General features: G+C 40.7%; 1 protein-coding gene across 2 annotated transcripts in view; it reads left to right on the plus strand.

The window, feature by feature from the left end:
- The window catches only part of Htr7 (5-hydroxytryptamine receptor 7), an 84,694-nt gene extending 78,235 nt beyond the window's left edge, over positions 1 to 6,459 (plus strand). The window contains exons 3-4 of one of the 2 annotated variants that reach the window (XM_055613877.1): positions 918 to 1,014; positions 4,876 to 6,459. In XM_055613877.1, the coding sequence (XP_055469852.1) occupies positions 918 to 1,014; positions 4,876 to 4,887 (109 nt within the window). In that variant the 3' untranslated portion in view covers positions 4,888 to 6,459. The remainder of the gene's footprint in view (positions 1 to 917; positions 1,015 to 4,875) is intronic. The other variant, XM_055613878.1, reaches the window with a different exon arrangement.
- Positions 6,460 to 22,591: the final 16,132 nt, after the last annotated feature.

The raw sequence follows: 22,591 nt of genomic DNA on the forward strand, positions 1-22,591 counted from the left end.
AGAGAGGCTGTCAGCTACTCTACACTGCATACAATTGCCTCCCACAGAAAAGACTTACCCAACCTGTAAGGTAAGAGGTTCGGAGACTGCTGTAGATGGGAGTAAGTCCTCTATATCTTCTGTAGCCAGTGGATAGGGCCATCAGAGTAGAGGCCACTGATTCAGTGGAACTGTGTAGGAAGGATCAGAAGGCAGAGGCGGGTTGTAGAGTTCCCTCGTTGGTATTTCCAGAAACACTGGGGGACTTTCTGTGTATGAGACACAGCACCAGGCACGGCAGGGGTGGAAAGGGGATTGTGAACAGTCTTTAACTTTGAAAGTTCACTCTCCTGTGGGTTTAGGTGCTGCTGAGGTCAGTGACACTTGATTTTTAAAAGACATTTTCAACCAGAGTGAGAACCTATGTGGTCCACACTGCACAGTTACGTCTAGGCAAGCACTAACTGGAAAGCTGCTAACTGGTTTGACTTGACATATGGTACTTTGAAGCCTTGTTTTTCTGACTTGTTCTTTGCTATTATTAGGTTGGATGACACATGGGGTTATACTCTACACAGTCTGAATGAAAATATAATCAGTCACCGTGGTCTCTAAAGGAGAAGAGACAACCAGTCCACAGCTCAGAGCAAAGGAGCAATACTTCTTAGAGCCCTCCTCCTTTCCCAGACTCCCTCACCCATCTAGTGGCCACCCTAAGGACTCTGGGAAACTCCTTATAGTTTCTCCAGCCTGTTTCTTCCCATCCAGCTGTTTGAGTTTGAGTCTGTATTACTTTTGCTTCTTGCTTGGCCTTCTTGACTCCATTATTTTTTTTCTCCTACACATACTCAGTTTCCTTCTTTTTCTGTGTGAACGGTCTAGATTGTATGTTGTCACTTTCGAATATTTACCCAATTTCTTCCTATTTTCTTAATCAGCATAACCAGAGCCTCAGGAGTCCAGCAGGCACTCGAGAATTTTCCTTGGGGTAACGGAATGAACACAGGGATAAAAGCTGTGAATACTGTTGCACTGGTAATTTGAACTCACTACTATCAATTTTAATCTTTTCACTATTTCCCGAGTCTTTGAATAAAGGTAATAACAGAAATGTAACAATGTGACATAAGCAAGGATTCTTTCTTTCTCTTTAATTGAATGATTTTACTCATGGACTTGAACTGCCACAAAATGCTTTTAAGTATTGTGTCACGAGGACTTGTTCTTTGACATCCTTTATGGACAGCCCTGAAAAGTACTTTCTAAAATACTTTGCTATAAAAGAATATCATGAGATTGTTTTAAAGCAGCTCTTCCTTTCTGTCTCCCCTCTTCTCCTTGGTGGCTGTATTGTCTTTCTCTTCAAAGAACCTCTTATAATCCCCATCAATTGCAGTGGTTCTTAGCAGTGACTCATCGCACAATAACCTTGGGTTTCTGCCATGAATTCTGTCAATTTGCTGCTCCGGGCTTTAGGCTGAAGCTTTGGAATTCAACCTGATTGCATGCTTTCTTTGTGGAAAGGGGTAATTTAAAAGAAATGAAGTGAAGTACATCCCAGGGGAAATCGGGGGAAAAATCAAGGCCCCGTGCAACCCTGAGTGTCTGTGATGGGTCCCTACCTTAATGCCAAAAGCAAACAAAGAGTTTGCTATTCCCTGGACATTTTAAAGACCTTTCAGCGATATTTTCTTCACCATTAATTGCCCCAAGTTCAAGTTCAATGCTTTGCCCATATTAAATCAACTAGTAATAACATTAGCTTCTATGCTCCATGCTTTACAGTTATGCAGTTTCACCTTGAGGTATCTTAAAGTAGGAGAAGCATTGTTCTATGCAGTGTTGTATTCAATGTTGAGGATCAAAGCCAGGGGACTCACACAAGCTACAAACTTGTCCACTGAGCCCCAGCCCTTGCCCAACCCTCTTCTAACCCTTTCTTCTGTTTTCATTTTTCCCTTAATTGGTATTAAATACAGGTAGCTTAATGCAAATTCTGAGAGTGGAGAAAAGTACATAATAAAAATAAACTTTGGGGATGTTCTTACAAAGATAATTTACATGGTGAAATCATGAAAGCAGTGATATCAAGGTAGCATTTTTTAATAAGAAGAGATGTGGGGGGGCATAGGATAGGAGTTGTTCAGTGCTGAGGGACAGTCTGTCCAGCAACAGCTGTGGATGGAGGTGGGCAAGGGATCTGGAACATGTCCTCAGGAAGTCGGGTAGGTCGGGGTCAGTCCAGGGAGTCAGGTGGGTTTTTGACAGAAGTGACACTAGACTATAGGGGAATGGTGGAAGGAGAGCCTACCAGTATCAGAAGGGTGTGTGCTAGACAGCCAGTGTGGGTGTGAGGTCTCTGCCTGGGGGCAGGGGGGGAGGGGGAGAACTGCACCAGGAAGGCATCATTGACAGTCGAGAGGCTAACGGTGCCCAAGAAGTCTGGAACCTGGACTCCTTAAACCATCACTGTGGCTAACAGGTCAGGGATAAGGAAGATGGACTCTGGAGCTGGTGCTGGACTGGGGAGAAATTAAGCAGAGCTTAGGAATTTAGGTGGGAACGAAACTGAGATAAAGGATACTGGGTGTGGTACTTTCACTAGGTGTGAAGAACCAAAGGTCCAGACTAGAAGTGTTTCGGGAGCATCATTAGTTGAGGATATAGCTTATTCCCAGTCTTGACTCCAAGAAACCCGTGAAACTGGGACTCAGTTGAAGTACAGCAATTGTTCCCGGGTACTGTTGTATGAGGTTGAGGGTCAATGCCAGAGACTGTGTCTTATGGAGCGTGGAGTCTATTGCAGGAAAATTCAGGCATTGCTGCACCAAGATGAAGGACTGGCCTGAGAGGAGAACTACAGATAAATGGATTGAGATCTAGGGGCACTTTAAGTGGGGCAGGGAGGCCAAGCGAGAAGCATAGTTCTGGACCTGTGACTGCCTAGCGCAGTGCCTAAACACTGCACGTGTATTAAGTCAAGGCCTGAGAAAGTATGGCAGTGTGGGTGTCTGGATCTGTGCTAGGAGAATGGATACGTTCTCGGCTTTTGGCTTGAACTTCTCTATGGCCCGGACACTTTTGTGAGTCAAGAACACAGGCCTTGAGGGTAGCAGGATTCCGGTTTCTGTGAAGATCAGTTATTAGACCACATCTTTTTAGCTTGGAAGGGAGTGATAGTTCTCAGTGGAAGTAATAGTCGAGAGAGAGAGAAAGAGAGAGAGAGAGAGAACATACTCTGAACTTGGATCATGCCCTCCTTATTTTTTCTTACACCATCGTCCCCTTCTGACAAATGCATTCTTCCTTTCAAGTCCCTCACCCACCCACTTTTATTTTTGGTGTGTGTGTGTGTGTGTGTGTGTGTGTGTGTGTGTGTGTGTTCCACTACATTTAGTATTGATTTTTTGAGCATGAGTAAGGAGTTGCTTAACTTGAGAAAGGGCATCTTTCCGGTGGCTGTACAACTGAGGAATATGACTTCTCCCCCCCGGAAACCATTGAACCTCATGACCTCCCTCTAATGGGAAACTGATGGTCCCAGTCCTGTGCAGATGACTACCACTTGTATGAGTTCACAAATGTAGTATCTGTGCTGTGTCCTGTGGATAGCCCTTTCCCATCTTTCTGCTATATATCCCCCTTCTCCCTCTTCTTCCACTCTTGGCCAGAATGACATAGGTGTGTGACTTAGGGCCGAGCATTTTAGTGATCAGCTATTCCCAGTGCTCTGAGCGATTATGAGTCTCCGCTTAACCATTGTCCACCAAAAGCAAAAGCTTCTCTGACCCAGGCTGAGAGTAGCACTAATCTATTGGTGTAAACATAAATATTTAAAAGAAAGTTTGAAACTATGTCCATTTACCAGAATAATGATAGCAGCTAGGTCCCATGACTTCCCAAGCTATCATGTGGGGTATGCATTTCCTCATAATGTGCAAATCCAACCAGAAGGTGGTTAGTTATCCCTACAACCATCCTGCCACTATTACAGAACTGGTACATTTGTTCGGTAGGTAGTTCCTGTAGAACGAAGGATTCATAACTAGGTAAGACTGTCGATGACTTTTCTGTATCAGAAGACTTGTGTAGTATCTTCTGGCAGTAAGAAAGCTAGCTATCAGGAGGAAGTTTTCAGGTCAGTTTCAGTTTGATTTGAGCAAAGTATGTGTGGTGTCTTCAACCCAGCCTTATCATTTAGTTTTGAAAAGCAACCACATAAATGAAAGTAGTCTGTATTGTTTTGGTACCTCTTAAGCATCTCTTACCAAAAACTCACAGGGATGTATCTTATACCGGGTACTGGGATTTTTATTTAACAACTTACAGCTTCTTGGAGCAGCTTTTTACAATCATTCAGGGTACCCTTCTTCAAAATCTTTTTTAAAATTGTATTTTAGTTTAGCTTACAAAATAGGTTTTCTTTTTGGCTCTTTCACACATCCTTAGTTTGCTCTTAGCTTCCCTTCATCCCTTCCTCTTCCCCCTTGCTTAACTCTTTCCAGCCCTGATATTGCCACCTCTATTTTCATACTGGCATTATTATTTCAACTGTCATTATTTTCAAGTAGGGAAAACGTTATGCTATTTTGTAGAGATTTTAAGATTTTTTGAAAGCAAAGCCATTTGGATACATCTGTATTGTAATGGATTCCTAAATGAGTTATCTGGGGCTCATTCTCAAATATATTTCAGGATCGGTAACTTACAGAGCTTTTGACATTTATAAAAAGAGACATATTACAGTTTCTTCTGCATTAGAGATGATCATGAAACCTTGCAAGTTACCAATGATTGAAATCACCGACTGCCGAAAAAAATAAAAATTCACCTACTACAAAATGAAAATGCACGCTTATGGTCTGGCTAATTTTCTTGTCTTTCTCTTTTTTATAGACAAAACTCTGACAACCGTAGAAAAAAAGTCCATGATACATGACACAGAGTGGAACACTGGAGATGAAACAATGCAAAAAAGGTGGAAACAATGAAGTCATTGACTGCAAAATGGAACATAGCTTCTGTCTTCTTGGCATAGCTGGAATGTAACAAGGGATGATCTGTTGTACAAAGTGTGTCTTGGGGGAGATGGCAACCCCTCTCCTTTTTCCCGTGGATCAGTGATATTGTGTTTAAATGAAAATAGTTCTCAGTGTCAGCCAGCCAGTCATCTCAGCGGTAAGCACACTACAGAGCTGGGTTCCGGGAAGGAAGCAGTTCCAGGTGCTTTCCATAAGTCCACATCCATGTGAGTGGGGGAAGATCCTAACGCACAATTCCCATGCTTCCAGTCTAGGCTTTGTGGTAACTCTTCAGGAACCATTTCATGAGACAGAGTGCATTTTGTGGTATGACAGAAGGGTGTCTTTCCGAGCAAACTGCAGCAAGCATAGTGTTGAATGTGTTGCATGTCCATGTTAGGAAACCGAAACCAGTCATCAGCTAACACACGACTCCCCAGAGCAGTGTTTGTTCAAAGCTTCTGTTGAATACTTTGGCTTTTCTGCAGGGTCCCTGTGGCTTCCCACCAGTGTATGTCCACTGTTAAACCCCTTATCATTATGGTGTAACTCAGGAACAGATCTCAGGATGGAGAGAGGCAGAAAACCTGAATAAAGCTTTGGCTTGCACGCACACTCCTGAAGGCTCCTGGGAGAGGAGGGTAACCGGAGAAGAGTGGCCGTGCACTGTATATTAACATGATTCTTGGCATGTTGTTTACTCTCATCTTCTACAAGAGCGTGAGGAGGCCACGGGGCTGGTCCATAACTGTGTAGTATGAGGAAGGCGTTGCGGTGCTTCTGGAGACAGCCGACACATGTTCATCCAACTGGACTGTTTGAATTGTGTGAATTGGAGGTCACCTGGACCCCCGTTGTGAACACTCTAGAACACCATTCTGTTCCATGTAAAGAATTTGTCTCCATGTTCTCTGTATCTTAAATTAAATGTGTGCCTGATGAATTCTGTCCTCTAAACTCCCCCTCCCCCAATAAAAACGGTCGACATTAAGGACAGGTAAGGAAGCAGAAGGGGTTCCTTTGTGGATGGTATCTTTTAAATGATACTGTGTAGGAGTCTGGGTGAAGGAGATGGAAAGTCATAGACCATGTCACAAAGGGGGGGCATGAATGCAAACTTTTATTTGATAAAAGAGAACTGAAAGAGAACACTATTTTCCTACAAGTAAGAAGACTTCCTCTCATAGGATCAAATGGAGTTCCAACATGGATTATGGACTTCTTGCAGATGTCCCTGACGTTTAGTGTGAGACACAGGGCAGGGCCCCTTTGCTGTGAAGGGGAGGTAGGCCCTGCCCTTTCAGACAAAATGTGTACAAATTTCTGAGCCACAGATTTGCTAAAGTGACTGTGTATACTCAGATTCATAACTTAAATAATGATTATGTCAGATACATGTTGTTAAATTTGAAAATGTTTTATTACATTACATCAAAATAAAGGTTATTTGTAGCTGGAATAAAGCAACCTAAGTACTGTTCTTAATAAGAGGTCTGATGTCATCCATGGGGTGCTCTGAAGGATGGCAGGGGGCGTACTCTGGGCTTGCGCTTACTAAAACCCTAACAGGTAGCTCGGCAGTGGCGGTGCACCCCTGTAGTGCGAACACCCAGGACGCAGAGGCAGGAGGATCTCAAGTGGAAGGCAGTCAGAGTTTATATCTGGAGACGCTCTCAAAAAAAAAAAAAATTCCTAGAAAGTCATGAGACAGCTTTGTACTAAATTATACTCCAAAGTAGAAATTCATCCATTAGGTAATTTTTATATTTTAAATCAATGAGTGTTGGTTTCTTGAATTAATAAATACAGGTCTCTTGCTCCAGTTGGGATTGGCAGCGCCGAGAGGGCAGAGATGGGAGTGGCGTAGTCTTTACTTTAAGGAACTTGCCACCAGGATCCTAGCGGCCATTCGTCAGATCATCAGTGCAGAATGGAGCGCCGTGGCTGGTTGCTGGAAGTGATGGTTTTCTTTCTTGCAGCATAAGGCAGGACCTTATGGCTCATTAGCCATTGATTCAGACTTTGTATTTGTTTATTTATTTATTTTTTTATTGTGATCTCTACCACTCAAACCAACTTCTTTATCCCTCCTGATCTTCATGCCTGAGTGTCGCACTCTGCCCCGTTGTAGCTGCAGGGTCTGGACATCTTGTGGGCATTGCATTTTATATGCGTGGCAGGCAAATGGAAGGAGAAGGTAGCAATTGAAAAGGAGAAAATATCCAACAATTAATCTTTCCCAAATGATATAATTTTTTTTTTCTCTGCCAAAGGCACAGCTTTTGTTTTAACTAGGAAGTGAGGGAAATTATTGAGGTAAACATTTTCCATATAGTTCATGACTGTTAGAGCAAGAATGAGTGTGATGGTGAATCTCTTTTCTCACTTCAAGGGATCGGCTGTCACCTTCTGGCAAGGCTGAGCACTGGCAAGCCGCGCGTGGGAAGTGTAGCACTTGTAAGAGGTGCTGGATCACTCTTGCCTCTCTGTTTAGCTTTATTCAGTACATATCAAAACTGTGATACTCAGGGCTCTCCTGGGCTCATTGGAAGCTGGATTATACATATCTCTCCAAGCACGTACATGGTGTCTTGTAAATGAGACGTCTGTGTATGTATTTTATAATCATATTTTATATAATTTTATTAGACTGATTATGGGTATGAGCTCAACAATGAGTTAAAATTTGGGTCTTTTTTTTTCCAAATAGCTGTACAAATATAATAATTGTTTGAATTTCAATCTGGAGATGGTAGAGAATTTCCTTTCAGCATTTTAATTATCATCCAAGTTCTCAATCAAATGACTATAAATGCTTGCAAGCCTTGAATTATTTCAGTCAATGACTTTTCTCTCTCTCTCTCCGGCAGTCAATGACAAGCTCTCTCTCTCCTGCCCAGGATGTTCTTCCTACTTTCCATTATTCACTTGGCATGTGTCTTCACCGTTGTTTTCACCACCTGTGTGGTAGTTTGAATGAAAATGGCTTCTATAGGCCCATAGAGAGTAGCACTATTCAAAGGTGTGGACTTGTTGCAGTAATCGGGTCACTGGGGGTAGTCCTTGAGATTTCAAATGCTCAAGATAGGTCCAGTGTCTTTTTTCCTTCCTGCTGCCTGCTGATCCAGATGCAGAACTCTCAGCTACCTCTCCAGCACTGTACCTGCCTTCTTCCTGCCCTGATGATCGTACACTAAATCTCTAAACTGTAAGCCAGCCTCAATTAAATGTTTTCCTTTATAAGAGTTGGCGTGGTCATGGTGTCTTTTCAAAGCAACAGAACGCTGACTAGCTCACGAAGACAATCAATATGCCCTTTTTATTGAGCAACATGCTGGGAACGGATATGTCCCAGATATGCAGGTGTGTCATACATGTTTCTCAATGGGAAGGGAGATGTGAAGGAAGGAGGGGAGGAGGAAGAGGAAAGGAAGGAGGGGCAGATCAGAGTTGATTTGGCACTTTCAAACATTTTCACAGTAACAAGGGAGGAGACTTTCGGTGTTGTGGCTTGCGCGGTGAGGAGCAGAGGGGAAACTGTGGTTCTCCTCTGTGCACCCCATAGGGCAGGCCTCCACTGCCTGGGGCCGCCTGTTGTGCCTGACTTACTCATATCAAGAGAGCCACCTTCTCTCAGTTTTCTGTGCTGGTGGAGCAGATCTGTGCACGTGTTGAAACTTGGGTATCAACAGCTAGCCAGATGGTCGTTAATGGTACACAAAGAAGCCATTTGGAAACTTCCAACGGGTCAGCACATTTTGAAAACACCCCAGTAATGCAAACTGCGGTGCCATTACTTACTCTACACTTAAAGTGAGAAATGACTTGTTTCAATATTGTGTGTAAACATTCAGCCTTTGAGAACCAACTCAGGTTTCTAGTTCCCAAAGACTGGAGTTTATTTGAATGGGTGGCTCTTTAAACTGGTATTGTCTACACTTTATTGCTTGTTTATTTCTCTCTTTGTTTTTCATTCTTTCTTGGGGTGCTGGGGATTGAACTCAGCACTTTTTACTTACTAGGAAAAGTGTGGTACATTCCCTGCACCTCCATCCCTTAAAACAATTTCTGGGGCTGGAGAGACAGCTCAGTGTTTGAGAGACCTTACTGCTCTTGGGGAGGACCCAAGTTGCATTCCCAGCACCTGCGCGACAGCTTACAACATTAACTACAGTTCTAGGGGTCTGATGCCCCCTTCTAATCTTCGAGGGCACCACATGAATGTGGTGTACACACATGCATGTACATACGTGGATACACACACAAACACATTCATACAAAAACTCACACCTACAGATAAAATAAAAGCAAACAAATCTTTGAAAAGAATATCATAACACAAATAACATGGAAAAACTTGGATAAAGTTGCAGTTGGGTTACAACTTTTAAAATATGCTGCGTAGCATAAGCTAACAGATATGATGTGATCATCTACAAAACCATAAAGGAAAGATGTAGCATGTCTAGTGAGAACTGGAAGGAAAGCAGTTGTCAGGTGTCAGAAGTAGGTTTGGAGGTCAAAGTCATGCTATACGGGGATCACACCTGTGCTTTGGAGGGGACAGCAGCTGGTAACTAAATATCTGCGGTTTATCCTTGATGTGTGTTATGGAATACTTGTGATACTCAATTACCTTTCTTAATTATGTCTTGATTAGGCTATTATTAAAATACAGTTTATTCCATGAACCCACACAGTTTCACAGTAAGAGAGGAAGACAGCTGTAGATTTAAATGTCCTGGGTTACTCACCAAAGTGAATGATGCTCCGGTAGAAAAAGGAGATCTTACTAGAGCTACAGAGAATTACAGAGCTGGAGACACCCCCAGCTGTCCAAATCCACCTGTACTCTGCTGCATCGCTCTTCAAGAGCTGTGTTTGGTCTGAATTTGTTCAAAGGGGAACGGCATATACAAACACATTGCAAACTGTCTTTGATGAAGTAAGTGTCATATAGCTTTGTGGCTGAAGAATAAAACTGAATTATAAAAACTGAAGTTAAAAGAAGCATTTAATGTAAAGATATGATTTTAAAGTTAGGTTCAACAGAGAAACAAAGATACATTTCAGCAGCTTTGATTGGAACAAACTATGTATAGTTTGTATGTATATATATATATGTATATATATATATATATATATATATATATACATACACACACACACACACACACACACACATATATATATATATGGATCATATGAACTGACCATTGTTTTCACTGAAAGTAAGAAATGACTGAACTGGGATAGCCTAGCAGATAATCCATTACTGTAGTGCAGTCATAGGTTTTACAGGACACTAAGTTGACCAAGCATTTTGGGATGAGGTCATCCTAACATGAAAGGCTCAGCCCAGCAGTATGGACCTAACTCCAACCATGTTGGAAGCATTATTGAGCTCTCTATGGACATTATCTTGTAGACTTTTTTTCCAAAGTGTCGTGGATTCATTGGTTTAAAGAAACCCTGTAAAGTAAGGTCTTATTGGAATGATTCTATTGTGGAGTGTTAAATCTCATGTGGCTAGAAAATATGGGATGCCCTGTGATTTTGGTCAGAGGGATGAGGAACAAGTAGTTTGACATTAGGGAAGGGGGAGCTATGTAGGAAAGGAAAGCATTAAAGTGGTGGGCTCCATGTGGATGCCAGGGCAACAACTTCTTTAAACACAACGGGAAAATCTGGCAAATTCCCACATTGAAAGAATACTTGCATTAAGTACTTAATATTGACACTGGTTATGGAGTTAGTTAAAGATCAAGGCATTATATGCCCGTTTCCATAGCAAAGCAACTGGTCAATGTTTGTCATTGGAACAATTAGTTCTTTGTGAATTAGGCATTGGATATCAGCCATGGAGTGTGGAATGGTGAGATTGTACAAGGTGTACACTCTTAGTTTTATGTGTATTTATTGAACATTTTATGACAATGATGAATAGAAGCTCTGAATTAGATGTTTATTACTCATCAGTTATTCTAATAACTCTCACAAGAATTCTAAGAGGCTATTGTTGTCTTGAGTATTAGGGATGAGAAAACTGAGAGTAAGGGAGCCCAAGGACATTAACTTGTATTTAAAAACACTGATCTCTCAGCTGGTGGATACTTTTCATTATATATTCTCTTCTAGGCCACAAAATGCATTTTGGTTACTGAGTGTTTGCCAAACTTCCATTTCTGTGCTAAATGCCTGAGAGATACAACCTAATAGAAGAAAAGACGTGTTTGCCTCCTAGTTGCAGACACTTCAGCCTGTGGTCTACTTGTGCCACTATTTTAGGCCCAAGGTGAGGCTGAACATCATGGTAAAGAGGGCATGAGAGGTAGAGAATGAGAAAGCAAGAGAGACAGAGAGAGACAGCAGCCTATACCTGTATGATTATCAGCCCACTCTCTTTATTTCCTTTTATTCCCTGAGCCTGCAGTCTATTGGATGGTAAAAAAAAATCTACGTTCACAGCAGTTATCCCTGAAAGTTCATCTTTGCTTTACGGATCTCCTAGTTTTCTTTTAATCCAATCAGCTACACTGATTTTGTAGCCTGAAGATTTGCAGGTGGACTCCAAGGGCGTCCAAGGGAAGCTACTTCCAAGCCTCCAAATTCCTCTTCCCATGTAAGGTGCTGCTACACTCCCTCGTTCAGGGTTAAATCCCTGATCACTTTAAGGAAAGAAGATTATGCCTGCTGTTTCTTCATCCCAGTCGTCCCCAGCCTTCCCCAGGCTTCTGTGTCTCTCTGTCCAGGACCCTGGTGTCCCAGTGTCTTTTTTTACTTAAGTTTCTATTGCAGCCTGCTTGCAATGCTTCATCTTATGTGCCAGTCTGGATAGTCTGGACATAGCGTACCCAGATGTTTGACTAAACATTGTTTTGTGAGGACTGTGCTTGTGAGGCTCTTTTCCAAGGCTAGATCTGAATGGTATGCTACATCTGAGTGGGCTTCAGCCTAGACATGGAAGGACTAACTAACCAGAAAAGGAAAGAAAAAGGAATCTGCTGTCTTGACTTTGTAACTAGGATATTCTTTATCCCTGCTTCATGCTTTTAGACTCTACTGAACTAAACGACTCACTTCCCCGGCTCTGCATGCTGCAGACAGATCGCAGGAATTCCCAATCTCTGTATCATCACGTGGGTAAAATTAGAATAAATTTCTCAAACACCCCTCCCTCACTCTTTCTCACCCTTCTCCATAGACCTGCCTCCCTGTTGGCTCTGTTCCCTTGAAGAACCTTAGCTTACAGCTGCTATAATGTGCTATGTTTTCCTCATCAAAACTGACCTGTCCTGTGCTCCCTTCTCTCATCTTCAGACAGTGACCTCTTCTTACAAGGCACAAAATTACAGTGTGGTAAGCAATTTCCCAAATCAGTATTGGAAACCGAAGACCTCTGATGGAAATTTCAGGTAGTGTGACATTGGGCTATTGACTGGGGTTCTACAAACATTGCAGGTTGTTCATCCACAGATTCTACCATGGATCCTTGAAGCTCAAAGTGCGTTCTTATCTAAATCATCTGTGCGACTCGAGCCAGGTCATTAGTGCAGAGAACTGGGGGTATTCTCTAGCTTTTTAGAACAAAAAAATGAATAAGGATAATTAGATAATAGCTAAGTCTTGTCAGGGTAATTTGGCCAGCTGCCCACAACTCCTGGCATTTGTGGAGTTCTGAGTCTGTGAGACAGCTTGGGCTATGCTCCTGGCCCAGGACAGCAATTCTAGCAGTTCTAGTTAAGAAAACCCAAAGTGATCTTATTATTCCATCAACTTTCTCATGAACAGCTTTGTTTGAAATGTTTGACTGTATTTTGGAATTGGAGATAAAATTAACACCTGAGACTATTTCTAGGTGTGTGAATCAGAGATTATTCTTTGTGTTTCCTGTTCTCTAGGTCCCTAAAAAGTAAATTGCAGCAAGCCTTTAAATAATGGCAAAAATAATAGATTTACTCAATTGAATAAGGTTAAGCAAAATTTGGCTTGATGCCCATTCATCCATTTGAATCATTTAAAGCACAGAAGATTTTTTTTGATGAATTAATTAAGAAAACATAACGTGGATTCTATTGGGGCCTTGGGTTTTAAGCAAAATTGCCACTAGAAAGAGAGAAATTAATTTATTTCCATTTCATCATAGAAAATGTGTATGTATATCTTGTTGATGAAGACAATGGGGAAAACAGGTTTTCTTTATTTAAAATTATTTTTGTTTTCTTTATATTAATTACAGTTTATTCACTTTGTATCCCAGCTGGAGCTCCCTTCCTCATTCCCTCCCAATCATACCTTCCCTCTCTACCTCATCTCCTCCCATGACCCTCTCCAAGTCCACTGATAGGGCGGTCTTCCTCTCCTTCTATCTGACCCTAGGACTGGCTGCATTGTCTTCCTCTGTGGTAAGGCTGTGCCCCCTCAGGGTGATGTGATCAAAGAGCCAGCCACTGAGTTCATGTCAGAGACAGTCCCTGTTCTTCTTACTAGAGAACCCACTTGGACACTGAGCTGCCATGGACTACATCTGTGCTTGGGTTCTAGGGTTTTATTTCCATGCATGGTCCTTGGTTGGAGAATCAGTCTCAGAAAAGACCCTTGGGCCCAGATTTTTTGGTTCTGTTGCTCTCCTTGTGGAACTCCTGTCCCCTCCAGATCTTACTATCTCCCCCTTCTTTCATATGATTCCCTGCACTCTGCCCAAAGTTTAGCTATGAGCCTCGACATCTGCTTTGATACGCTGCTGGGTAGAGTCTTTCAGAGGCCCTCTGTGGTAGGCTCATGTCCTGTTCCCTATGAAACAGGTTTTATAAAGGGAGATCATAACCAGAATTTCAGAATGCTGTTATTTGACAAGAACTTTCGAAAAGAGTGAGGCAGAGCTTTTAAATTTGAAATTTCGATCAAATGGAAGAGGATACCCAGTAATAAAACCCAGTCATTCATCGTGTCTCATTAACTTTTTAAAAGAGAAGTCTAGAAGCAGAGGGCCTTTCTTTGTAACTTTTGTTAGAGATAGGTGGCTTGGCAAAGTTGCCTCTTCCTTTTGAGCTTCAGCTGCTCCCCCTGCAGCTGAAATGATGGAAATGAGGAAATGATGCTCTTCACTCCTCCCGGGGATGCTGAGTGGATACAGGAGTACAGATACATGTGAGAACAGAGCCTCATGCGCTGCTGCTCACTTGGCGTCCTCTACCTGTGCACATATTCTTCTCTTCAGTCTTACTTTCCTCCTTCCTTCCCAGAGAGGCAGGCATGTCCCTGAACATTTTTTTTGTAATTAACTGAAAGTTAACTTTAAAAAACTGAAAGTTTTTTTTCCCATAAAATATTTGTGTCTTAAAAATTTATACAAGCCATACATTTTTAAGCACACTGCCATATTGTATAAGTCCTTCTACAGTGTGCCTTTCTTCTTTGTAATTTTCGTGTGTGGGGGTGTTTTGCTTGCATGTATGTCTGGCACCATATGTGTCCCCGGAAACAGCAGAGGCCAGTGCAGGGAGTCAGACTCCCTGGAACTGGACTTACAGATGGTTGTGAGCCACCACGAGGGTGCTGGGAATCGAACCAGGTCCTCCGGAAGAGCCAGTGCTCTTAACTGCCGAACCATCTCATCAGCCTGACCATGCATTTTTAGTTGCAGGTTTCTGAGATCTCTGTATATTGGGAGACATAGGTCAGGTTCATCCATTTTAATTCCACTATGTTATTTGTTTAATTGAATATATTGCAATTTTGCCTTTGCTCTCATGGACAGTTCATTTACTACCAGTTTCTTGTAATATAAAGAATTTTGCTGTAAGCATTTATGTATGTGCCACTTTGCATATATTAATATAAGTGAGTGCTGCTTCTATATAGGACTTGCCAATGATTTTCATTTGATTTTCACGTCTCTCCTATATCACCTCATCCCATGATGTGGCTTCCTTAAAAGCTGAAGAAATTAACATACTTACCTACTTTATGTAGGCCTGCTGGGAAGCTTTGCTTCAGGGCACTGGTCTTCAAATTAAAGTATGTGTATTTACATGCACATGCACACTTGAACACTTACCAGTCCACACCCAAACACGAAGAGTTTGAATAAGGATAATTTAAAGCAATCTGTTTCCAAGTTCTAAGCCTGATGTGCCTGAGAAGCACATGTAGCGTTTAAGTAGAATAAGATAGAAAAGACCAATTATTAGACACTGATTTATTGGTTTATTTAATGTTTCGCTTAAAGCAGCTTATTGCCAAGCATGAATTCATCTTGCTACCTGGAACAGAATGACCCGGAGAAATTGCTAAAGCAATAGGTCGTTGCCCTTAGCAACCTGAGCATAAGAGCTTACACCTGTCAGCTATCGCACCACAGACGTTTGAAAAGCAAAAAGGTAACTGCCACGTCTGCTTCTGGGAAGTCCCTCTTGCTTGTCCGCCCACCCCACCTTGTGGTTTTGTGGGGCTCTGGGACTCTGCTGGATAACGTTGAAGTTAGTCATCTCTGGATAGCCAATCATTTGTGCTTGGTCCGTGATGATAGACTCCTTTTTCTCAGTGGGGTTCTGAAATGTCTCCCATCTGGGTCTTGTTCCAGGTCTTGGAAGGAGGTCACATCGCCCTCAGGGCAGATTGCATGCCAAACCCTTTCCCTGATAAGGAAACTGCTCTAACAAGCATCTAGGAATTCCTAGAAATGCCCCATCCTACTAAGAACTGGAGCCTACTCTTATTTAATAGGTTCTTGTCTTGCCTTACTTGCACTATTTTCAGGTTCAAGTAGAAAAACATATGCAGATAGCCATGTTTACTTCCTGCAGGTCAACATCACACCTTTGAATAAAAGAAACATATTGGAAATAAGCTTATGTTTTATATTTTCTTGAGTATTTTTTTCAGGTTTGTAAAAGAAACATTTCTTTTATATTAAGAAAAGATTATTGGACACTATAAATTCATATGTTTTTTAAAAAAATTTGGATTCAGACCTTTTGTTCTTGGTTACTCATCACCCCTTTTTGTTTTTATTTGTTCATGATTACTATGCACTTAATTGACTTGTATAAACATGTGTATATAGCAGATTTTGCTGCTTAAATATCCCGTTAATACACTATGGATAAGGCTTGCATACTAGCTGCCTTCCCTTTATCTGCCATTAATTTGTAGTGAACTGTTTCATTTCAGAAATAAACAGTCATTATCGCCGAGTCTATAACCTGAATAAAAATACCAGTTGACTATTACTTTATTAAAATATCAATTTATTATAAAAATTATATATTTAATAATTACTTGTTATACTTTGCACTGCATTTTCCTCTAATAAACAGTGATTTAGTAGTAATTAATATAACATGATCAGTGACATTTTTATTTACTAAGTAAAATTAATAATTTTAAATAGAGAAAATCAATTTTAACAATTTTAGTTACAAGAAGACAAATTTTATAAATTTCAGTACATGCAGATTTTTATATCAGAGATATAATAGAGTAATAAATAAAAGCATTCAAATATAAACACATTAAGATAAACCAGCAGTTAAAATAGAACATGGAAGAGGTGCTTTAGGGTTTTTAAAATAAATTGTAAATAGTCAGCCCTGAAAGCATATACAAATAATCTTATACGGACCATTTAGAAACACACACACACACACACACACACACACACACACACACACACACACAAAACCTCCACCACCACCAACAATGAAAGACGAGGCCATGAATTTGAAAGAGATCAAGGAGAGGTATGTGGGAGGGCTTAGGGAGGAAAGTTAAGGGGGAAATGCTGTAATTATATTAAAATCTCAGAAATAAATAAATCTCAGACACAGTTGATTTTTTTAAGCCACACGAGATGGCAATAGTCTCCTGAGACAATTGGCTGAGAAAGTTTGTGTCAGCAGTGAACACACTCAGGCCTCTTTCTCTCATCTTTGTCTCCTGAACAAGGCAGTGTGGTGTGAATTCGTGTGACACTTGTGCTGTTGTAGGTGTTGCAAGTGATCTAGGCCTTGTTTGAAGTGTATGGGAAAATGTGCACAGGTTATAGGAAAACACTACACCATTTAGAGAGCCTGAGCATCTGCAAATTTTGATGGCCCTAGGTATCCCCGGAAGCAGTCTTCTAAGAGTGCTGAGACATGATTGTTCTAGAACAATTACCAATTACATGTTTTCACCTACTTCTATTTATAACTTGTTTAAAAATTTGCAAAAAGCTACGTAGTTTCTGACATGTGCAAGAAAGCTTAGATGCCTAACAGTTTCACAGCATGCCAAAGTGAAACTGCTGGGCGGGCTGTGCCTGTCCTTAAGTAGACTGTACAAATTCTAAGTGACTCTTCCGTTTCCCACACTCACAGCCATGTGTGACAGAGTTCTCCATTTTCTCACATACTTTCTGTTGTCGGCTTTTATGATTTTGCTCTTCTAAAGAGCCTACGATGCTGCTATCTCGTGGGTTTAAATTTGTGTTTCCTTAGTGGCTGAGGAGGTTGAATGTTTTGTGTATTTGTCATCCATCTTTATTTTCTCTTCTGAAAGCTGTCTGCTCACTGCTCTGTCGGTGATTCTGTTGATTAATATTGACCTATACTTGTGCTGTAGGGTCCTAATTCTTAGAGTAGCATGTTGACATTTGCAGCTTCTTTGCAGGATATTTTTCTTTTGCTGTTTCTTCTAATTCTCAATCTAGTTCTCAGCTGAAGTTATTTCCTTTGACCAAGTGTTCCCACATGGGATCTGTGGCCAGGGTCTTATCTATAGAAGCTAACTTCTGACTTTTCTGTTATGGCTATTTTTGCAAAACTGTGTTTGAGTCTTTGTTTCTCCCTTAACCCAGTTGTTACACAAATAATGAGATTCTATTGTATTATTTTAACAAGGTTCACAGCTTAAGAACTGAGCAGTTATTAATGTATTCTTAACTCTGTAAGCTAATTTGGCTTCCTCCCAGCATGTATCCCAGAGATACTTGCACGTTGTAGCTCTCTTTGTTGAGCTCTCTCTCTTGGTCCTTCCTAGATACCTGCTCTGGCTGAATCTACCACTTCCTCCTCTAATTCCTCTTCCCCTGGCTGGCAGGAAGTCTAGCCCTATTCTCTCCCCTGCTCAGCGATTGTCTGTAAGCTGCTTTATGGACACACCAAGGGACAATTGGGGAGCAGTGTTTGTACCACATTGAGACAGGAGATTTTCAAAACAAGGATTGCAATCACATATGGGGGGGGGTACAAAAATCAGCATTTGAATTACACAATAACTTTATGCCTATGATTTTCTTTCTCTGTAAGGCATGGCACTATTCATAGACTTCTGACTACAGAATGAGAACTGTATATATCTACATCACAAGATATGAGCAAGTCAACACGAGTGAATAAAAACGTACAGTAAAAGCAGCTTTCTACCTTTTAAAAACCTGGGATAACATTGATTATTCAATTAAATTTGCCTCTTTGAAATCTGAAATAATTGAGGAAGATCCCTTCTTTGAGGTATTCCTCAAGATTAATCAAAATGCAAGTAACCCTGATGATGGAGATGGTTGAATGTTGAACCATTGAGACAGGAGTGGTTATAGAATGCATTGAACATCATGCAACATAGCAAAAAAGGCCCCAGGTTTGCTCCTGTCATTCTTAGAGCCCTCTACGTGGTTTCTGGGTATCAAACTAGGTACAAACTTTGCAATTGCTTTCACAGATAAAAGGATTTCTGTTCCATGAGTGATTTGTTTTAAAGTATGAAAATGTCAAAGGTCATTTTATGAGTTACCATTCTTGCTGCTGTAAATATGCTTGATAAGAAGCACACTGAGCAGGGGAAGGTTTATTTTGGATGGACACTCTGAGGGGATGTTGTCCATCATGGCTTACAACGTGTGGCCATAGGAGCACGAGATGACTGGGCTCATTGTGTACTGAGAAAGCAGACAGATGCATGCCAGTGCTCAGCTCGCTCTCTCCTTCTTATTGAATCTAGGACCACAGCCCATGAGATAATGTCACCGCTTTGGAGAGTGGGTTTTTCTTTTTCTCTGAAGCCTTTCTGTAAACTCTCATAGACATACCTAAAGGTTGTTCCTATGTGATTCTATATCCAACCAAACTGATGATGGAGATCAAGCACCGCAGTCCCCCAGGTGAAAACTTCCATTCCCAAAAGGTTTTCCTCTCTCAGCTCGGTCCTAACAGAAGGTTGTAACTCAGAGACCTTCTGCAGAAAGAAAGGGGAGGGGAGGTCACTTGCTTCACACATCCCAGCCCAGTTAATTTTTTTGCTTGGAAAAGTGGTGTGGGCAAGAGGGTTAGAGCAAAAGGAGAAAGACAGGCAGAAAAGGACAAGGATGTTTTTCACCTAGCTCGTGTCATGCTCATGTCATTTATGCTTTTTGTTTGCAGTACTATGCTAGCACCTCCATCTCTGAATCTTAATAGCGCCAGTGAAGCTTACAAGTACTTTCACCTGGTGTGACAGCAATTCTCAAGCATTCTATCTGTTACTATTGTCAGAGAATTTCACTCTGCTTATATTGGGGTTCATCAGCCTAAGTGGAGACAACTCACCAAGAAGACTTGGGTGAAATAAACCACAATATGAAGAAAAATCAGAAAATACAGGTAAGAATAAAACATGGTAAATCAAGCCACATGATCCCTCCAAAAGTTTACAACTCCCTACCTAGTAAATGAAGACAAAGATGATTGAGATGCTAGAAAAATATTTCAGAGGCCCAGAGAGCTGACTCAATGGTTAAGAGCACATTCTATTCATCCTGAGGACCTAATTCACTTCCCAGCACCTACATGAGGTAGCTTGCACCTGCCTGTAACCCCAGCTCCAGGGGCATCTGACATCTTGAATCTCTGTGGGCACTTGAATTTATGTGCACATACCCTCTCATACACATAATGAAGAATAATAAAAATGAACATTAAGAAGAAAAAAATATTTCCGAATCCTATCTCTAGACCACATAGAGGACTGGAAGAGTAGATGTGTGAAGTAAGAAAATCCGAACAGCACCCAAATGAAAACATTAGCAAAGAGGATGAGAAGGACGTGAAAGAGGAAGTGAAATCCATGGAGGAATAATTCAGCAAAGAAGTTGAGATTATGCACAAGGACCAAGCAGAAATGCTGACGTGAATGAATTATGAAAAATACCCTAAAGTGCATCATCAACACATAAGAGGAAACAGGAGGAAAGGTTGTTAGTGACGGAATATGAGGCAGACGTTATATTTTTATATCAAGAAAGAAAAAGAAAAGAACAAACAATCTTCAACCAGCCAGAGAATAAAAACAGTAAAATTGCAGGAATGAATAACTTTTTACCAATAATAACTTGAAATATGAATAGCCTCATTCACTATTAAAATGATGCAGATAGCTGACTGGATTAAAAACATTGCAGCTCAGGCTCCAAGTTGGTACCCTAGTGAGGGGAACAGGGGCTGTCCCTGACATGAACTCAGTTGCTGGCTCTTTGATCTCCTCCTCCTGAGGGGGTGGGCAGCCTTACCAGTCCTGATAAGACTTGATAGGCTAGGGTCAGATGGGGAAGGGGCATGGAAGGAGAAGAAGGTTAGGGAGAGGTTGGGGGAGGGGGCTACAGCTGGGATACAAAGTGAATAAATTGTAATACATTTAAGAATAAATTTTTCAAAAGTAGGTCAGTTGTACGTTGTCTACACAATGCCCACAGAAAGAGGAAAAGGATAGAGGATAGTTTATCAAGGAGTTTATAGCTGAAACAAGCTGACATAGTTGTTCTGATACTTGATCTAGTACATGTCAAACCAAACTTAGAAGAGATAAAGAAGTCCCCTATAAAAGAACATTAATATATATATATGTATATATATATATATATATGACAATTGTACATGTATATGTACTGAATCATGAGGTACTAATTTCATAAAACTAATAATATGACCACAGATTGTCAGATCTTGGTATGACAATGGTGACTTAGGTAGCCAATTTTCATCTTTACACCATCCACTTAAACTAATAAACCACAAAAAATATTCATCAATTGTATCATAGATCAAATGGTTTATTTATTAGATATCTGCAGAATGTGCTATAGAATATTCTAACCAACAGATACGAAGTATATATTCTTCCCTTGACTCCTTTCTAGACCATATGTTAGGCCACAACACACATCTTCATAAATATAAAAGAATCAAAATAATGTCTTAATTTTATCAGATTATACCAGCATAAAGTGACCCCAAGTTAAAGCAAAAGACACAAATACTTGCAAATGGAATTTAAGGTTTATACATAATTAATTAAAAAAGTACATTATAACCAAGTTGGCTTCATTCTAGGCATGAAACTTTGCTTCAACCTATGCAAATCAGAACATGAAATATAACAATAAGTACAGGATTGTTTTGGCAGAAGCCAGAAATTGGCACCTAGAGATATAATCATTCCAAACCCAATGCCTAGATGCCAGTGTAAGAACAGAAGCCACAACAGTCGAGGCAATATGTCACCAACAGAGCCCAGATATCCTACTACAAGCCCTGAATATTACAACACAGTAGAAGCAAAAAAAAGACCTTAAAGCCAACTTTATAAAGATGGTAGAGGTCCCTAAAGAGGAAATTAATACATTTTTTAAGGAAACCAAGGAAAAAACAGACAAAAATTGGAGGAAATGAATAAATCCCTTAAAGAAAATGAAGAAAGCCAAGAAAAAACAAAACAAAACAAAACAAAACAAAAAACAGTTGAAGGGAATGAATAAAACTGTTCAAGACCTGAAAATGGAAACAGAAGCTATAAAGAAAATTCAAACTAGCCAGGTGTGGTGGTGCATGCCTTTAATCCCAGCATTTGGAGAGGCAGAGGCACGTGGATCTCTGTGAGTCTGAGGCCAGCCTGCTGTACAAAGTGAGTCCAGTATAGCCAAGGCAACACAGAAAAACCCTGTCTCAAAAAAGAAAAAGAAAAAGAAAATAACAATCTCAAACTGAGGAAATTCTGGAAATGGAAAATCTAGGTAAGTGGACCTAACTACAGATTCAAGCATCACCAACAGAATGCAAGAGATGAAAGAGAGAGATGAAAGAGAGAATTTCAGATATTGAAGGTACAATAATAGGAATAAATACAGCACTCAAAAAATATTAAATTGAAAAACTTCCTGACACAAAACATTCAAGAAATTTGGGACAATAGAAGAATTCCAACTTAAAGGCCCAAACTAGAGAATTAGAACGCTTTTCTTTTTAATGTTTTATTTATTTATTTGTTTGTCTATTTATTTCAATTTATTAACTTTGTATCCCTGCTATAGCACCCTCCTGTTTCCTTCCAGTCCCATTTACTTTCCCCCTTCTTATTCCCCTATGCCCCTCCCCTAGTCCACTGATAGGGGAGGACCTCCTCCTCTACTATCTGACCCTAGCCTATCAGGTCTCTTCAAGACTGGCTGCATCCTCTTCCTCTGTGGCCTGGCAAGGCTAACCTCTCCCCGGAGGGGGAGGGGAAGATCAAAGAACTAACTGGCCACTGAGTTAGTTAGTTAGTTAGTTAGTTAGTTAGTTAGTTAGTTAGTTAGTTAG

The sequence above is a fragment of the Psammomys obesus genome, unplaced genomic scaffold (genome assembly GCF_907164565.1).
Source record: "Psammomys obesus unplaced genomic scaffold, mPsaObe1.curated_primary_1811, whole genome shotgun sequence".
Lineage (NCBI taxonomy): Eukaryota > Metazoa > Chordata > Mammalia > Rodentia > Muridae > Psammomys > Psammomys obesus.